The sequence below is a fragment of the Scyliorhinus torazame genome, chromosome 4, assembly GCF_047496885.1.
Source record: "Scyliorhinus torazame isolate Kashiwa2021f chromosome 4, sScyTor2.1, whole genome shotgun sequence".
Classification (NCBI taxonomy): Eukaryota; Metazoa; Chordata; class Chondrichthyes; order Carcharhiniformes; family Scyliorhinidae; genus Scyliorhinus; species Scyliorhinus torazame.
In genome coordinates, this window is record NC_092710.1 from 266,161,928 (window position 1) to 266,182,205 (window position 20,278).

At 46.0% G+C, this 20,278-nt stretch overlaps 1 protein-coding gene across 20 annotated transcripts in view; it reads left to right on the forward strand.

The window, feature by feature from the left end:
* Window positions 1-20,278, forward strand: part of eya4 (EYA transcriptional coactivator and phosphatase 4) — a 758,447-nt gene that overhangs the window by 465,402 nt on the left and 272,767 nt on the right. For 16 of the 20 annotated variants that reach the window (XM_072499738.1, XM_072499733.1, XM_072499734.1 and 13 more), the window contains one exon: window positions 6,066-6,190. The exons of the other annotated variants lie outside the window; for them this stretch is intronic. In XM_072499738.1, coding sequence (XP_072355839.1) covers window positions 6,066-6,190 — 125 coding nt within the window. The remainder of the gene's footprint in view (window positions 1-6,065; window positions 6,191-20,278) is intronic. 20 annotated transcript variants of the gene reach the window in all.

Consider the following 20,278-nt stretch of genomic DNA (forward strand, 5'->3'; position numbering starts at 1 on the left):
TAGGGCAGGCAATAAACAAAGAAATAATGATGCATGTAGAAATGGTACAGCAGTTATCATGGGGGATTTTAATCTACATGTTGATTGGTTTAACCAGGTCGGTCAAGGCAGCCTTTAGGAGGAGTTTAAAGAATGTATCCGTGATAGTTTCCTAGAACAGTATGTAATGGAACCTACGAGGGAACATGCGGTCTTAGATCTGGTCCTGTGTAATGAGACAGGATTGACTCAGGATCTCATAGTTCGGGATCCTCTCGGAAGGAGCGATCACAATATGGTGGAATTTAAAATACAGATGGAGGGTGAGAAGGTAAAATCAAGCACTAGTGTTTTGTACTTAAACAAAGGAGATTACAATGGGATGAGAGAAGAACTAGCTAAGGTAGACTGGGAGCAAAGACTTTATGGTGAAACAGTTGAGGAACAGTGGAGAACCTTCCAAGTGATTTTTCACAGTGCTCAGCAAAGGTTTATACCAACAAAAAGGAAGGACGGTAAAAAGAGGGAAAATCGACCGTGGATATCGAAGGAAATAAGGGAGAGTATCAAATTGAAGGAAAAAACATACAAAGTAGCAAAATTCAGTGGGAGACGAGAGGACTGGGAAATCTTTAGGGGGCAACAGAAAGCTACTAAAAAAGCTATAAAGAAGAGTAAGATAGATTATGAGAGTAAACTTGCTCAGAATATAAAAACAGATAGTAAAAGTTTCTACAAATACATAAAACAAAAAAGTGTGGCTAAGGTAAATATTGGTCCTTTAGAGGATGAGAAGGGAGATTTAATAATGGGAGATGAGGAAATGGCTGAGGAACTGAACAGGTTTTTTGGGTCGGTCGTCACAGTGGAAGACACAAATAACATGCCAGTGACTGATGGAAATGAGGCTATGACAGGTGAGGACCTTGAGAGGATTGTTATCACCAAGGAGGTAGTGATGGGCAAGCTAATGGAGTTAATGGTAGACAAGTGTCCTGGACCTGATGGAATGCATCCCAGAGTGCTAAAAGAGATGGCTAGGGACATTGCAAATGCACTAGTGATAATTTACCAAAATTCACTAGACTCTGGGGTGGTCCCGGCGGATTGGAAATTAGCAAACGTGACACCACTGTTTAAAAAAGGAGGTAGGCAGAAAGCGGGTAATTATAGGCCAGTGAGCTTAACCTCGGTAGTAGGGAAGATGCTGGAATCTATCATCAAGGAAGAAATAGCGATGCATCTGGATGGAAATTGTCCCATTGGACAGACGCAGCATGGGTTCATAAAGGGCAGGTCGTGCCTAACTAATTTAGTGGAATTTTTTGAGGCCATTAACAGTGCGGTAGATAACGGGGAGCCAATGGATGTGGTATATCTGGATTTCCAGAAAGCCTTTGCAAAGGTGCCACACAAAAGGTTGTTGCATAAGATAAAGATGCATGGCATTAAGGGGAAAGTAGTAGCATGGATAGAGGATTGGTTAATTAATAGAAAGCAAAGAGTGGGGATTAATGGGTGTTTCTCTGGTTGGCAATCAGTAGCTAGTGGTGTCCCTCAGGGATCAATGTTGGGCCCACAACTGTTCACAATTTACATAGATGGTTTGGAGTTGGGGACCAAGGGCAATGTGTCCAAATTTGCAGACAACACTAAGGTAAGTGGTAAAGCAAAAAGTGCAGAGGATACTGGAAGTCTGCAGAGGGATTTGGATAGGCTAAGTGAATGGGCTAGGGTCTGGCAGATGGAATACAATGTTGACAAATGTGAGGTTATCCATTTTGGTAGGAATAACAGCAAAAGGGATTATTATTTAAATGATAAAGTATTAAAACATGCTGCTGTGCAGAGAGACCTGGGTGTGCTAGTGCATGAGTCGCAAAAAGTTGGTTTACAGGTGCAACAGGTGATTAAGAAGGCAAATGGAATTTTGTCCTTCATTGCTAGAGGGATGGAGTTTAAGACTAGGGAGGTTCTGCTGCAATTGTATAAGGTGTTAGTGAGGCCACACCTGGAATATTGTGTTCAGTTTTGGTCTCCTTACTTGAGAAAGGACGTACTGGCACTGGAGGGTGTGCAGAGGAGATTCACTAGGTTAATCCCAGAGCTGAAGGGGTTGGATTACGAGGAGAGGTTGAGTAGAATGGGACTGTACTCGTTGGAATTTAGATGGATGAGGGGGGATCTTATAGAAACATATATGATTATGAAGGGAATAGATAGGATAGATGCGGGCAGGTTGTTTCCACTGGCGGGTGAAAGCAGAACTAGGGGCCATAGCCTCAAAGTAAGGGGAAGTAGATTTAGGACTGAGTTTAGGAGGAACTTCTTCACCCAAAGGGTTGTGAATCTATGGAATTCCTTGCCCAGTGAAGCAGTAGAGGCTCCTTCAATAAATGTTTTTAAGATAAAGAAAGATAGTTTTTTGAAGAATAAAGGGATTAAGGGTTATGGTGTTCGGGCCGGAAAGTGGAGCTGAGCCCACAAAAGATCAGCCATGATCTCATTGAATGGTGGAGCAGGCTCGAGGGGCCAGATGGCCCACTCCTGCTCCTAGTTCTTATGTTCTTATGTTCTTATGTTGGGCTGAGTTCACCACACTCTGCAGTTTCTTGTGATCTTGGGCTGAGCAGTTGCCATACCAAGCTGTGATACAGCCGGATAGGATGCTCTCTATGGCACATTTGTAGAAGTTTGTGAGAGTCAATGCAGACATGCCGAATTTCTTTAGCTTCTTTAGTCGTTGGGCTTTCTTGACTGTTGCATCAACATGAGTGGACCAGGACAGACTGTTGGTAATGGTGACCCCCAGGAACTTAAAGCTATCGACCATCTCCACTTCAAAGCCATTGATGTAGACAGGGGAGGGGGGGGGGGGGGGGCAGTGCCGTGCTATGCTTCCTGAAGTCGATGATCAATTCCTTGGTCTTGCCAACATTTAGAGAGAGGTTGTTTCCGGTACACCATGCAACCAAGTGATCTATCTCCCTTCTGTAGTCTGGTTTATTGGTGCTACTTAAAAATGGCGTCGCGATCTCTTGCTGCACAACTCCTCAGTGCAGAAAACGGGGCTAAGCGTGGCCTCCTCGGAGAGTTCACCGCTGAGGCCCCCAATCTACCCAGATGGGCGTTAGATAGTGGGGTGTTTCTCGGCACTCCCGAGCGCCGGAAAATATCCGACTAATCTCACGCGCTATGGGACTCTGTCCCTATTCGGGTAGATCGTGTCCATAGTTTCTCATTTCAGCTACTCCACTCACGGAAGGAATGTTTGGTCCTTTAGTCAACTGCAGCATTTTACACACTGCAGCAAAATTCAATTTCAGTCCTTCCCAGAAGGGATAAACTAAAGACTGTTGCCAGGAAATTCAACTCCATAGCACCCAACTTCTTGACCTCCAGCGTGGCATCCATGGCATTCTCAGTCTCTCCGAGCCATGCTGGATTCCATTTCGATGAGGCTATTAACATATGCAAGCAGTGTCTGCCAGAATATGCAAAAATTGTGACATCAATCACGTGTAACACTGATTTGATGAAATTGCTACCATTTGGGAGCCAAGTGCTCCTGCTAGCATCTTCTCTTGACCTCTCACAGCTGAACATGCATTTAGCATCTGGAGGGCCCTTTTACCAGTGCTATTTAAATGAATCATCAATTATTTTCGGGTCAGTTATGATTAGTTTCTGCAGGTTCTTTTCTGCCATTGGAAAAGAGTTGGTTGTTTCCAGTGTTGTTTAAAGTTACTGAAGTCTACAAACAGTAGTGTGGCACACGTTGGAGGACTTTTGCCAAAGCCACCTTTCCCAGACATGAGTGTAGTAGTTTCACCTGCTTTAGTCAACAGCATGACAGGAAGAATAAGCAGAGGTAACACAGCAGGACAAGCTGCTCAAAGATGGAACAGGGGAAAAGCGGAACGGCTCTCAGTACGAGGCCATTTCGACACAGTGTGTTGAGGGGGCCAACATCCTAACTGAACCTCAAGAAGGAACAGTGTGTCAAACATCTGGGTGGCATGGTAGCACAATGCTTCACAGCGCCAGGTTCGATTCCCAGCTTGGGTCACTTTCTGTGTGGAGTCTGCACGTTCTCTCCGTGACTGCGTGGATTTCCTCCGGGTGCTCCGGTTTCCTCCCACAAGTCCTGAAAGACGTGCTTGTTAGGTGAATTTGACATTCTGAATTTTCACAGTAACTTCATTGCAGTGTTAATGTGAGCCTACTTGTGACAATAATAAAGATCATTATTATGATTATCTCTGCTTCACCAATGAGGTGCTTATTGAAATCTGTCAACTACTGCAGTCTCAAAGCTTGGTCGGGACTGCATCGCCAATGGGCGTGAAGGCGAGCTTTTAAAGGCCATGAGCTTTTATGTATTTGAAGTCTTCCAAGCTGGAGAAAGCAATATTTGTAGCATCTCCCAATTTGTCATCCATTGTTGGATATGGGATATCTCTGCAAGCTGTACTGTGCTGTGTACATTTTCTTCCCTCTTGCCTGAGAGCAGCAAGGGGACTGAGCATATGGCGAAGATTGATGGTTCCCCCATGGTATAGGGTGCTCTTGACAGCAAGCATACTCACTTTGTGAGTGCTGCATGTCAACTCTGAAATGCACTGCAACCTAAAGGGATTTCACTCCTTCAATTTACATCTAGAGTCTGTTTCCGTAGCCTTATATGCTTTGGCATTTCAAGTGCTCATCTAAATACTACTTATATGTTTGAGCAACCATAACAAACTAATGGTTGGATGTTGAGTGACAAGGATAGAGCACTGATGATGCGAACTCACAAACATCACCCACCACTTTCTATTAATGGTCTATGAATCATGATCCAAGTGAGCCTAGATTTCTAAGGTGGAGGCTGGGGCTCTCTGTTGGAAACCAGTGCCATCCCATAAAATTGTTGCAAACACATCATTAGTAGCCTGTACATCATGGCATTGGGTTAAATGGTGGCAAAAATAAAAATGCATTGGTAAACTTTTATGGTAAGAAAACTTAAAATCCTCAACCAATCATTGTATAATTTGCAAAGAAGATGACCGTACAATAGGAATTTGTGAGTTGTGCCCTTTCCAAGATGCCAGCAAATTTCAACTTAATGGAACCATTTTGCAATGGATTCCAGCCAACCGCTCCCACCATCTTCTTCCCCTCGGCCCCACTCCCCCCACAGCCCTCCCTCCCCCATTTTCCTCCAATCAAGAGATTTTGAATTGTGACACATAAAGAGGCAAGGAAAATAAGGAAAAATGACAGTTGAATGTCCAAATCTGCCCTGCTATCCCTGCCGAGAAAGTGAAACAAGAATGGAGAGCTAATGCGGTTCCCTGGTTCTTTACATGTGGTACCTTCTTGATTCCGAATAGATCAAATGTACCAATCGGTAAACTTCTGAAAGATTTACCATTTTGAAGTGTACTTCAATGCTGTCGGCTGGTCTTGTGTTGACACGTTTTATTTTGTAATCAGGTTTTAAAATGAAATATATGCACCATATAACCGTGATTTTTTTCAGCTCACAAAGAAAACATTCTCGGAATGCAGTTGATTTCTCAAGAATATTAGTTAGAGAAGTAGGTAATTTATGGCATAAAAATATTGTTATGACTGCAAATGGGCAGATTGTCTGTTTTCAAGGGCATTGCGCATGGTGATGTAATTTTGAGCAGAAATCAATGCTTTTGTTTGAAACCACTGCGCCAAGGAATTTTGTTACAGCCATTGCATGATCGAAATGTGATACGATAAAAGGAGCATAAAATGTATTTTGGCCAACAAAGTGATGCCTTAGCAAGATCCTACTATGTACCAGCAAATCAGTGAAGGTTAATATGTGAATGCATTGTTTTTCCCTTTTGAAACAAATAAACTGAGTTACATAAAGATCTTTCAATTACCTCAAAAACCATCATTTCACTGTCTTAAATCGCAATGCGATAATGATTAACATGTGTTTTTCTGAAGTGTTGGGAGATACTTGAAAATTATATTGCCGTAAGTTGAACATTTTACTTAATAGTTGAACATTTTACTTAATAATTGTGATGAAAGAAATTTTCATGTCCTGGCAGGTCTATGGAAATGCAGGACCTAGCAAGTCCGCACAATCGAGTGAGCAGTAGTGATACTTCTGCTGGCTCAAAACTGGACAAGGCCAACCTGAGTAACTCTTCGATTATATCAAATGGAACAGCGGGTAAGTTGTAGGAAATGTTTCTCTTCCATATTTCCTGCTTTTGTTTACATTCTTCGTGGCTGCTTTCGAAAATTCTTTACTTCACAGTGATAATGATAAAATTGGGAAAGGATTTAAGGCCTTTCCTCAATACAAAGATGTGTGCTTTCCATATGTGGCTTAGTCAAAAATGCAGGAACTATCAACTTTTTTGTTTTCAACATTTTAAGCTTATGGGTTGGCACAGCTCTCACAGCAGTACTGATTGAACTGGCACTTACTCATAAATGAATGCATCATATAAGTAATCATAATTATAAGAAAGTATCAATAGTACCTTAATATTTCATTTCCCTTCTGCCTTGGGACCATTTACTCTTTTGATATATGTTTCCACAATATATATTTTTGTTGGTAGTAGCACAGCACACATTTACTTCCATCTGAAATACTGCAGACGTAAAGTTAAGCATATTATATGGCAACTTGAATACGTCCCCCTGCTATACTTCACACAATGTAAAGGTAGGTAATAATAGTGTTGTTGTCCTCTATATAGTGTACACCACATGCCTTTTTACATTGTGATTTGGCTTTTTTTTGTTCTTTTTAATCGGTGTCTGTTAAAATTTGTTTACAACAAAGTGAAAAATAATGATGCTGAAAATTTGGGGAAAATTGAGTTACATTACTGTTGTAAATTAAGAATAATTAAAATAGTCGAGTTTCTAAGTATGGTCATGGGGATGCAATGTGGCACTAATAAAATTAGAGAATCTTATGTTCAAAGTGGCCAGGGCGAAATGGAGAGCTAGAAACTGGAATAGGGTCGAGAAAGGTTACTTACATTTTTATCACTGTTCAGTATTTTGTTCTCCAAACTTTCACTCTTTTGCACAGGGATCAGTGCTGGGACCTTTGCTCTTTGTAGTATATATAAATGATTTGGAGGAAAATGTAACTGGTCTGATTAGTAAGTTTGCAGACGACACAAAGGTTGGTGGAATTGCGGATAGCGATGAGGACTGTCTGAGGATACAGCAGGATTTAGATTGTCTGGAGACTTGGGCGGAGAGATGGCAGATGGAGTTTAATCCGGACAAATGTGAGGTAATGCATTTTGGAAGGGCTAATGCAGGTAGGGAATATACAGTGAATGGTAGAACCCTCAAGAGTATTGAAAGTCAAAGAGATCTAGGAGTACAGGTCCACAGGTCATTGAAAGGGGCAACACAGGTGGAGAAGGTAGTCAAGAAGGCATACGGCATGCTTGCCTTCATTGGCCGGGGCATTGAGTATAAGAATTGGCAAGTCATGTTGCAGCTGTATAGAACCTTAGTTAGGCCACACTTGGAGTATAGTGTTCAATTCTGGTCGCCACACTACCAGAAGGATGTGGAGGCTTTAGAGAGGGTGCAGAAGAGATTTACCAGAATGTTGCCTGGTATGGAGGGCATAAGCTATGAGGAGCGATTGAATAAACTCGGTTTGTTCTCACTGGAACGAAGGAGGTTGAGGGGCGACCTGATAGAGGTATACAAAATTATGAGGGGCATAGACAGAGTGGATAGTCAGAGGCTTTTCCCCAGGGTAGAGGGGTCAATTACTAGGGGGCATAGGTTTAAGGTGAGAGGGGCAAGGTTTAGAGTAGATGTACGAGGCAAGTTTTTTACGCAGAGGGTAGTGGGTGCCTGGAACTCACTACCGGAGGAGGTAGTGGAAGCAGGGACGATAGGGACATTTAAGGGGCATCTTGACAAATATATGAATAGGATGGGAATAGAAGGATACGGACCCAGGAAGTGTAGAAGATTGTAGTTTAGTCGGGCAGTATGGTCGGCACGGGCTTAGAGGGCCGAAGGGCCTGTTCCTGTGCTGTACATTTCTTTGTTCTTTGTTCTTTGTTATTACATGAAACTGATTCAACATTTCCGCCTCTGCTCTTGCCAAGATGCAGCTGGTCATGTTCAGAGAGCTGCTTGTGGCCGGCCGCATCCATGACAATCTGGGTGGTCCAAAGGCAAACATTTAATAAGCACCCGAATGACTTCAAGCTGCCCAATTGACTTCACAATCCAGCCCACACCCCCGCTCTCCCACCATCCTTGGGAAAATCACCAGTTGGGAATGGAGGGACGGCAAGGTGGCGCAGTGGTTAGTCGGCCCCAGGTCACTGCCCGTGTGGGGTTTGCACATCCTCCCTGTGTCTGTGTGGGTCTCACCCCCACAACCCAAAGATGTGCAGGGTACATGGATTGGCCACGCTAAATTACCCCTTAATTGGAAAAAAAAATTGGGGTTCTCTAAATTTATATTTTTAAAAGATCCAGGAACGTAGGTGGCAGACTGCTGTGTAGACTGCCAGTGCAATGTTTTTGCAATCCTGCTTCTATTTAATCACAGTTCAGCATGGGGGAATCTGGTCCAAGTTCTCCAATATTGAAGGACATTGTTCCTACCTTTTCATATTATTTTGTGTAATAAAGTCATTTTGTCCCAATATTACCCTCATTTAACTTTCATTTGATGTATTTATTCCTGATACAGGTGAACATGAAATATTAGCTTTTAACTAGGAATAGGAAATCGAGAATGTTTAATTTGAAGTTGACTTTCATGTGATTTTTCTGGCCTGAACTAGCCACAGGTGAACTAAACTGCTCCAAAATTCATGCAAAAGGTCTGTCCATAATTTTCTGTAAGGATTCTGGACCGTTTTTTCACTGCCTTCATTTCCCTTCTGAAATAATGATGGCATGAAAGTGTTGTGGTGCATCTATAAGGTAAAATATGTTTTGTTTCCTCACACAGGAGAACATGAAAGATTAGTTTTTAACTAGGAATAGGAAAACTAGAATGTTAAATTTGAGGTTGACCGTCATGTGATTTCTATGGCCTAAACTAGCCACAGGTGAACTCAACTGCTCCAAATTCATGCAAAAAATCTGTCCAACAGAAAAATGCACAACAAACTACAGTGGGTGCACAGCAAAATCATCACTAACTTGAAAAAAATCCAGGCTGATACTAGGGGTTATCCATAGACCACCAAGGAAGATAGTTTGCTGTACAAAGGTGCAAAAACAGAAAAGCTGTTCGAATGGGCAACTTAATCAACTTAATAAAAGTTTGGAAGATGAAAAGTGCCAAGAGCCAGACTCTAAATGAAGTATGTAACTGTTGCATGCCCCAGAAGATTACAAGAGGTAGTGTTCATCTCATCTGGTATTCATAAGTGAGCCATACTACGTTAGGGCAGCCCTGGCTGGCTGTGACCACAGAATGAAGAAATTGAATGTGATTTGGGATTCAGAAATAGCTAGGATGACAAGCCAAGTATATGGTGTATAAATACCTCATTTCAAAACATTTAGGGGACAACAGAAGCAAATCGATTGGGGAGGCTGTTCAACAACACCTCAGTAAACGATACACGGAACATGTTTAGTTGCATTATGTTGATCTTCGAGGAAAAATGCGTATCTGAAAACAAAAAGCTCAGACTAAATGAAAGTTCACCATAAATAGAAGCATAAACAAATGAAATGTGAAGTAAGGAGAACAGATAGGCTCTATAAACCCGACAGGGTGAAGGGGGATGGGGTTCACTTGAATAAAATATTTTGACATGTAGGAACATTTTAAAGAGATAAAAGAAAGACCTAGAATAGAACATAGCTGCAGACACAAAGTACAACAATAAGAATGTTTTCCAGTACTCCAACAGAAGAGGACACTTAGAGAGCTGAGGTCCATAAATGTTACATTCAATCTTAAAACAGAGGATTAGCACAGCAGTGGCAAGAACATGTATGTTTATATTGCACCTTCAATGTGGGAAAGCATCCATTTTACAAAACTATAGATCAGGCAAAAATGTATATTGAGCAAAAGGAGACAAATGTAAAGCTACAGAGATAGGGTGCAGTTGCCAGCCCTCCGATTGGTCAGGCAGCCTCTACAACTTGCCCACTGTCCTTAATTGGAGATCAAGCAGGAGGCAGTCAATTCGGAGGCTGCATCTAGGAAAATCTCTCTCTCTCTGCTGCTTCCAGCAAGTACAGGCGCAGAACATCTATTTCATTCCAACGTGGTGTCGTGAACCCCATGTTAAAATCTTGCTCAATTTTGTATGAAAGCAGATGGAATCGATGGTGGGAGTTGATGACAGAGGGGCAAAGAAGATGGCTTCAGTCTCCAAACACTGAACTGGGAAAATTATGCTCATCATCATTGACTAAGAGACAAGAGGAGCAAAATTGAATAGGCTCCAGGCACAGGGGAAGAACTTGAAATTCGTCATTACCTGCCATTGCAAGAAGGCAGCATAAGCATGATGTTGAGTGACTGCACACTTCAGCAGGTGGGGGAAGTGCCAGCACCAGTCAAAGCTAGCCTGTACCACTGAAAGGGGAGGTGCAATGTGGTTGGAGCAGATGGTAGAAATCCTTGTATAAGTCACCACAATGTGAAGAAAGACAATGGTACAAATGGAAAAGAGTGTGCCCCAAGATTTTGGGCATTGTACTGAAGGCCTTAGTGGATAATGTGCAAAGGAGCAGAGTTGTTCTCAATTCAGAGGGAGCCTGATCGCAAATGGTCTGATGATAGTGGGACCAGATAGCCATGGCAGTCAATGCCAAGAGACCAGCCCAGATGATTTGCAGCAGAAACATTCACTGACCTCATATGAATGATCAAGGTCAGTGAATTCATCTTCACATATCAAATCCCACCAACTGCACAACTAAGCTCAAAGACAGCTTAATGCACTGCACCCCATCACTCACCTACAAACCATCTCTTAAGTGGAAACATTCTCTCTGTATTCACTCTTGTTAAATAATATATTATTTAAGAATTTTAAAGACCTCTATTAAGGCATCCCCCAGCCACTTCCTTGAAGACAAAAGAGATCCACCTGTCCATCCTTTCCTGATGTGCACACCCACACATTTCTGGTATCATCCTTTTGAATCTCTGCTCCCTCATCTCTGTCTTTTACTAATTTGGTGGCCAGAACTGCACATGTACTCTTAAGATTGTTCTAATTAGGGTCGATACATGTTTAGCATAACTACCCTACTTTTCACTTGTGCCTCTCTAGAAATAAAGCCTGTCATGATATTCAAACACACACATCATGATGGACACACTAACAGGCAAATCAGAGTACACAACACCACAACCAATCACAGACAAGAACACCAACCACATAAAAAGCACGAGCACGACACCTGGTGGTCAGTAGGTCTGGGGAGAAGGGAACAAGAAAGAGCTGTTGAAACACCACAAGCAGGGAGCCCCCCACGTGCAGAGTGCAAAGACCAAACTGTAAATAGTGAGTTTAAATAAAGAAGCGTTGTACCATATGCAACTGTGTTGGCTCTTCTGTGTGTCAGAACACCCAACACCACATGGTACAGGAGTGGATCGATACCTGCCTACTAACCTGCCATTCTGGACATGGACCACACCGGCAAACCGCAGCCGATGCAAGTCACGGGGAACCTAGGCACCAACTGGAAGCTCTACAGGCAGCGATTTGACCTGTACATCCGTGCCACCGAAAAACAGAATGTCTCGGATGACTCGAAGATTGCAATGCTCCTCTTCTACGCAGGCCCGCACGCAACCGATGTCTTTAACTCACTGGTGTTCGAAGAAGGCGAAAACCAGGCCAAATATGACACGGTCATCCTCAAACTGGACCAGCACTTTCAAGTTGAAGTAAACGAAAGTTTTGAAAGATACATCTTTCAGCAACGCCTGCAAGGTAAGGAGGAGCTTTTTCAACCCAATTTGACGCACCTCCGGATTCTAGCGCAGTCCTGCGGTTACGGCACCACTACAAAGTCCATGATCAGGGACCAGATTGTTTTTGGCGTTGCCTCTAGTGGCCTACGCCAGCAGCTTCTTAAAATGAAAAGCCTCACCTTAGCGTCTGCTGTGGAAGCCTGTGTCCTCCATGAAAATGCTACCTGCCGTTTTGCCCGATTTCAGGCGTCCGAGTTGGCACGGAGGGGGTCCCCAGCCGTCGAATCGGCAAGCCAGGCCGCCCACGACGTCGAACGCATCCAGGCCGTCGATTACTTCCCGACCCACGGCCCGGACGACAGCGGCCGCTTCCCGCGCTTTTCGCGGTCTCCCGCGCAGGTGCGCGCCAAAAATAACGGCCACAACGAGGGACGCACTGCGCAGGCGCGCCCACCGCAAGATCGCACTGCGCATGCGCAGTGGCGCAACGAACGCCGTGACGTCATGACGTGCAGCAATTGTGGAGGTCTACACTTAAAAGGGCAATGTCCTGCAAAAAACCGACAGTGCCACAGATGTGCCATGATGGGCCACTACGCAGCCCGCTGTCGTGCGGCTCAACCCATGGATCCGGCGCATCCTCGACAACCTCGCACACGAGTCAGGACCGTCCAGCCCACGCATCAAGACTTCCAGTTAAGTGATGCAGATGACCAGGATGCCTTCCGAGTTTCCGTCATTGATGTCAACAAGGTCAATGCCATCAATCCAGCCGATGAGTGGTGTGCCACCCTGACGGTCAACCGATCGCGCGTCGCCTTCGGTCTGGACACCGGCGCATCCTCCAACCTGATTGCTTACTCTGCAGTCCAGGCCATGAAGGTCAAACCACCCATCACACCATCCCGGCTTAAGATGGTTGACTATAACGGGAACGTTATCCCGTCCATAGGATCTTGCCAGCTACAGGTGACTCACAAGAGGTACACGGCCACACTCCCCTTCGAAGTTGTTGGCTCATCAAAGGACTCGTTACTGGGCGCACAAGCGTGTAAGGTCCTTCACCTGGTACAGCGCATTATGTCTCTCTCTCCAGATGAGATATCCGACTTCCCGGATGCTGAGTTCCACGCGAATCTCCATTCCCTCCTCGCTCACAACCAGGAGGTTTTTGAAGGCATGGGGACATTGCCACACACGTACAAGATTCGACTCAGACCGGACGCCATCCCTGTCGTTCACGCACCTCGCAGGGTTCCTGCGCCTCTCAAAGACCGCCTCAAGGCACAACTGCAGATTCTTCAGGACCAAGGGGTCCTATCCAAGGTCACGGAGCCCACGCCATGGGTCAGCTCCATGGTCTGTGTAAAGAAGCCCTCTGGCGAGCTCCGTATATGTATAGATCCAAAAGATCTGAACAACAACATCATGCGGGAACACTATCCCATCCCGAAACGAGAAGACCTCACCAGCGAGATGGCGCGAGCCAAGATATTCACTAAATTGGATGCGTCCAAAGGATTCTGGCAGATCCAACTGGACCCGGCCAGCCGAAGACTATGCACATTCAACACCCCTTTTGGCAGATTCTGCTACAACCGGATGCCATTCGGCATCATTTCGGCATCTGAAGTATTCCACCGCATTATGGAGCAGATGATGGAAGGCATCGAAGGGGTACGTGTATATGTGGACGATATCATCATTTGGTCCACCACTCCGCAGGAACACATGCATCGTCTACGACGTGTCTTTACCCGCATACGACAAAATGGCCTGCGTCTCAACCGTGCGAAGTGTGCTTTCGGCCAGACGGAGCTGAAATTCCTCGGGGACCACATCTCAAGGTCCGGGGTCCGTCCCGATGCAGACAAGGTTAGCGCCATCACAGCCATGCCACGACCGGCTGACAAGAAGGCTGTCTTAAGATTCCTGGGCATGGTCAACTTCCTTGGGAAGTTCATTCCCAACCTGGCTTCTCATACAACAAATATGCGCCATCTCGTAAAAAAATCGACGGAATTCAACTGGCACCAATCGCATCAGCGGGAATGGGAGGAGCTCAAGCACAAACTGGTCACGGCACCAGTGCTGGCCTTCTTTGACACGACTCGCCCTACAAAGATCTCAACAGACGCCAGCCAATCTGGTATTGGAGCGGTACTCCTGCAAAAAGACAGCACGTCATCATGGGCCCCGGTTGCGTATGCCTCACGAGCCATGACCCCTACCGAACAGCGCTACGCGCAAATCGAAAAAGAATGCCTGGGCTTGTTAACTGGACTGGACAAGTTCCACGACTATGTGTATGGCCTGCCACGATTCACGGTCGAAACTGACCACCGCCCCCTGGTCAACATCATTAACAAAGACCTGAACGACATGACTCCTCGCCTCCAGCGCATCTTACTTAAACTCAGGAGGTACGATTTTGAACTGATCTACACTCCGGGGAAGGAACTCATCGTGGCGGACACTCTTTCCCGAGCAGTGAGCACACCACCAGATGCAGAGGGGTTCGTGCGTCAAATTGAGGCACACATGACTCTGACAGCAGCAAATCTGCCAGCTGATGATCCTAGTCTGGCCCACATACGCGCAGAGATGGCGACTGACCCCCTTCTGCAGCGAGTGATGCGCCACATGACGGAAGGGTGGCTAAAAGGGCAGTGCCCCCAGTTTTATAATGTGCGAGATGATCTCACCAATATAGACGGGGTCCTTATGAAATCGCACAGGATCGTTATTCCACACAGCGTGCGCCAGATGATTCTTCATCAACTACACGAAGGCCACTTGGGCGTCGAAAAATGCAGACGAAGGGCCCGGGAGGCGGTATATTGGCCGGGTATTAATGAAGACATAGCCAACATGGTGCTCAACTGCACAACCTGTCAGAGGTTTCAGCCGGCGCAACCTCCGGAAACACTTCTACCACACGAGATGGTGACGTCCCCCTGGGCGAAGGTGGGTGTTGACCTATTTCACGCGCTCGGCAGAGATTACATTGTTATTATAGACTACTTCTCAAACTACCCGGAAGTCATGCCTCTCCATGATCTGACGTCGTCCGCAGTCATTGGGGCCTGCAAGGAAACGTTTGCTCGCCATGGCATTCCAAGGACTGTCATGTCAGACAATGGACCTTGTTTTGCCAACCGTGAATGGTCGTCCTTTGCCGCAGCATATGGTTTCACTCATGTGACATCCAGCCCTCTGCATCCACAATCGAACGGGAAGGCTGAAAAGGGTGTCCACATCGCAAAGCGGCTCCTGTGCAAGGCGGCTGATGCCGGATCGGACTTTAACCTTGCCTTGCTGGCCTATCGATCGGCCCCGTTATCCACGGGCCTCTCGCCAGCGCAGCTACTAATGGGTCGCTCCCTCAGGACGACGGTACCTTCCGTCCTGGCACCGACAACAGACCATGAGGCGGTTCTTCGGAACATGCAACTGCAGCGTGATCGCCAGAAAGGTCGGTACGACACACGAGCGACGGACCTGCCCCCCCTGTCCTCCGGAGACAAAGTACGCGTCCATCAACCGTATGGTGGCTGGTCAGCACCGGCCGAAGTCCTCCGACAAGTGGCTCCCCGCTCGTTCCTGGTTCGCATGCCGGATGGTTCCGTGCGTCGCCGCAATCGGCGCGCCCTTCGCCGACTTCCACGCTCACAGCCACACAGCACGCCAGATCCTCAACAGGCTTCCGAGGATGACTTTGTGGAGCTGCCGCACATCACGCCCTTTCCATCGCCACCCGTGGCCATGCCTGCACAGCAGCCGGTGGTTCTTGATCCACCCTTGAGGCGGTCAACCCGAATTCGTCGCAAACCCATTAGACTGGACTTATAATACAGTTCATATGTTTAACAAGTTGCACAGTTTTACATGATAACCTGTTGTTGTTTATCGTTCCAGATGTCATCTGACTGGACAACTGTTCAAGTTTTTTTTTCTTCTTCTCTCGTTCGCATTTCTGTTATGTTATGGTACAACTGGATTCATGTGACGCACTCGACATCGCCCCATGTACATAGTTCCGTCATAGACACATGCTGCACACGACACACACACACTCTTAGATGCACTCACGTCACGATCATATTTATTACCACGTAGGCACATATCTTTGTAAAAAGGGGGGATGTCATGATATTCAAACACACACATCATGATGGACACACTAACAGGCAAATCAGAGTACACAACACCACAACCAATCACAGACAAGAACACCAACCACATAAAAAGCACGAGCACGACACCTGGTGGTCAGTAGGTCTGGGGAGAAGGGAACAAGAAAGAGCTGTTGAAACACCACAAGCAGGGAGCCCCCCACGTGCAGAGTGCAAAGACCAAACTGTAAATAGTGAGTTTAAATAAAGAAGCGTTGTACCATATGCAACTGTGTTGGCTCATCTGTGTGTCAGAACACCCAACACCACAAAGCCTAGTTCTTCGTTTTTTTTAATGGCCTTGTTAACCTGTGACACAGCTTTTAGTGATTGGTGCATTTGTACTCTGAGATCTCTTTACCCCACCTAGACTTGCATAAGTGATCTCCCTATCCTTCATATCAAAATGTACTACCTCAGCAAACTTTGTGTCTTCTGAAAATATCGGGAAGCAGGACTAATCCCGCCATGGTGATCCCACCACTATTGCCAGGAAACAGGATGTTTCAACAGCCATGGCTTTAATTGACCTTGAGATGGATGCGAGTAAGATTCCAGAGTGAGGGGCGGGGTTCTCCGACCCCCCTGCCGGTTGCCGAATTCTCCGGCACCGGATATTCGGTGGGGGTGGGAATCGCGCCGCGCCGGTTGGTGCCCCCCCCCCCCCCCCCGGCGATTCTCCGGCCCGCGATGGGCCGAAGTCCCGCTGCTGGAATGCCTGTCCCGCTGCCGAGAATCAAACCACCTCTCTTACCGGCGGGACAAGGCGGCGCGGGCAGGCTCCGAAGTCCTGGGGGGGGGGGGGGGGCGTGAGGCGATCTGACCCCGGGGTGTGCCCCCACGGTGGCCTGGCCCGCAATCGGGGCCCACCGATCCGTGGGCGGGCCTGTGCCATGGGGGCACTCTTTTCCTTCCGCCTTCGCCATGGTCTCCACTATGGCGGAAGAGACCCCCCCCACTCCGCATGCGCGGGGATGCCTGAGCGGCCGCTGACGCTCCCGCACATGCGCCTCACGGCAAAGTCATTTCCGCGCCAGCTGGCGGGGCACCAAAGGTCTTTCCCGTCAGCTGGCGGGGCGGAAATCAGTCCAGCGCGGGCCTAGCCCCTCAAGGTGAGGGCTCGGCCCCTCAAGATGCGGAGAATTCCACACCTTTGGGGCGGCGCGATGCCGGACTGATTCGCGCCGTTTTTGGTGCCAATCGGCGGACATCGCGCCGATTGCGGAGAATCACGCCCGAGAAGTTTAAAAGGTCCACCTGAGTTCACAAAAATATTGGCCCTCCGTTGTTCCAATGGATTAGAAACAAAGGTGAGCTGTATCGGGAAGGCTTCACAATCTTTAATTTAAACCCTTTGATCAATTTAACACCTCCACCTTACCCACCCTTACCACCCTCACCTATTATCCACTTTACGAACATAACTCACAAGCCCAATTATAACAATTGGAAGCTATTGTTATGGGCTAGGGTTTAGAGAACCCCAAAGTGTACCATGGAGTTCACCTGACCCACAGCTTTTACTAGATTGTGGTATAGGGAGCACACGGCCCACTCTACAGGTGTGGTACAGCAGAAATGGAAAAGTATTTTTAAAAAGCAAAACAATGTATATTCTATGAACTCAAGTTAACCTTTTTAAAACATACAGTGAACATCTTAGCAACCATCAATTCAAATACAATCCCCAAAGAATACAACACTAAGTAATCCTTAATAACTTCCCAAACAACATCCAGAAGACAAAAGAAACACCTTTTAACAGAAGCACATTAGGTTTACATTCACTACTGAGAACATTTATAACTCTGAATTCACCAAATGATCAAGAGATAGTCTTTCCATGGCAGAGAGATTAACAGTACACCTGCTCTGTCTGGCTTCAGCTCCAACACTGAAAATGAAACCAAGAACACACCCTGCAGCAAAACAGCCTAAAATGAAAGTAAAAAACTGACAGACAGCCCAGCTCCATCCACACTCTGGCATCACTGATAAACACCCATTTCTTAAAGGTACTCTCACATGACACCTCCCCCCAAGAAACAAAAATAAACCATCACCTTCAAGATGGTTTCATTTTTCACCTTTTCTCTATCCTTTAAGAAATGCACACAGTAAATATACTTTATCATTTCAAAAAACAACATGCGCAAACAGGCATAATAATATAGTCCATTTTTGTTTCGTTCTTCTTCCTCCAACTGAAATCCTTCTTGATTGATAGGCTCTTTGAACAAGAAGGTCTCTGCACGATCCGTCCATTTCTCTACGCCTCGGCATTTCTCTTTAAAGTCAGATACTTTAGTTCAATATGATCACCGAGTCCCTTGTAATTCTCCAACACAGGAGCATTGATTATCACAGCTTTCAGGCAGTCAAATCCCTGTTGAAATTCTGCTATCCACTGAAATTTTCGACATTTCTTCAGCAAGTTCATCAGTGGAGCAATCACGCTACAAAACCTTTGCACAAATGTTCGATCCAATCCACTCATGCCAAGAAATCACATTATTTTCCTTTGTCTTGAGGCTATCGGAAACTCCTCAATAGCTGTTGGCTTCACATCCCGTGTGCACATTCGACCCTATCCGATTGTATGGCCAAGGAAAGTGACTTGGGCTTTTCCAAATACACTTTTTGCTAGGTTTATCACCAAACCCGCATCCTGAAGTCGATCGAATAACTCCATCAGATGTTTTAAATGTTCTTTCCATGTCTGGCTGAAAATTACCAGATCGTCGATGTATACCTGATTGGGTAATCCTGAAACAACTTTGTTAGTTAACCGTTGCAATGTAGCTGGGGCATTTTTCATGCCAAATGGCATAACTTTGAATTGGTATATACCATCTGGAGTCACAAAAGCTGAAATCTCCTTCGCCCTTTCGGATAAAGGTACCTGCCAGTAACCTTTAAGTAAATCCAGTTTGGAAATAAAAGCTGATTACCCACTTTCTCAATGCAATCCTCCAAACGTGGTTTAGGATAAGAGTCCGTTCTTGTAACTGCATTAACCTTTCTATAGTCCACACACAACCGTTGGGTACCATCTGGTTTAGATACCATCACTATGAGTGAGCTCCATTGGCTGCAACCTACTTCAATTATGCCATTTTTAAGCATACTCTCAATCTCTTTGTTAACCTGTACCAATTTTAAAGGGTTAAGTCTGTATGGATGTTGTTTGATTGGACGGCATTTCCCACATCTATATCATGACTTCATCAGCAAATGTGTGGACGACTGCGTAACTTCATCAGCAAATGTGTGGATGGCTGTGTGCCAAAGAAAGCAGTACGTACGTTCCCCAACCGGAAATCATGGCTCAATCACGAGATTGACTCCCTACTGAAGGATAGATCTGAGGCGTTCAAGTCAGACGACCCTGACCTATACAAGAAATCCAGGTACGACCTCCGCAAAGCCATCCGAGATGCCAAGAGAGAATATCAAACCTAGCTGGAGTCACAGACAGGTTGTCGGCGATTGTGGCAAGGACTAAACAACATAACTGGCTACAAAGTGAAGCCAAGCAGTATCTCCGCCAGCAACGCACCCCTCCCCGATGAACTCAATGCATTCTATGCTTGGTTCGAGTAGGTAACCAACAATCCGCTGTTGAGTGCCCCAGAAGCCCATAACTCACCCATACCCACCATCACAGCTTCCCAAGTTAGATCAGTCTTCCTGAAAGTGAACCCTTTGAAGGCGACGGGCCCGGACTGGATCCCTGATCGTGCACTCAGAGTCTTCGCGGACCATCTGGCAGAGGTATTCGTGGACATCTTTAACCTGTCCCTACTCCACTCCGAGGTTTCACCTGCTTCAAGAAGACCACCATTTTACCAGTGCCAAAGAAGAACCAGGCAACGTGCCTCAATGACTACCGGCTGGTGGCCCTGACTTCAGTCGTAATGAGGTGCTTCGAGAGGTTGATCATGAAGTGCATTACCTCCATACTCCCAGAACACCATGATCCACTGCAATTCGCATACCGTCGCAACCAGTCCACAGCTGACACCATTTCCCTGGCCCAACACTCATCCCGAGAGCATCTCAACAACAAGGACTCCTACATCAGACTCCTATTTATTGACTACAGCTTCGCCTTCAACACCATAATCCCAGCCAAGCTCATATCAAAGCTCCAAAACCTAGGACTTGGCTCCCCACT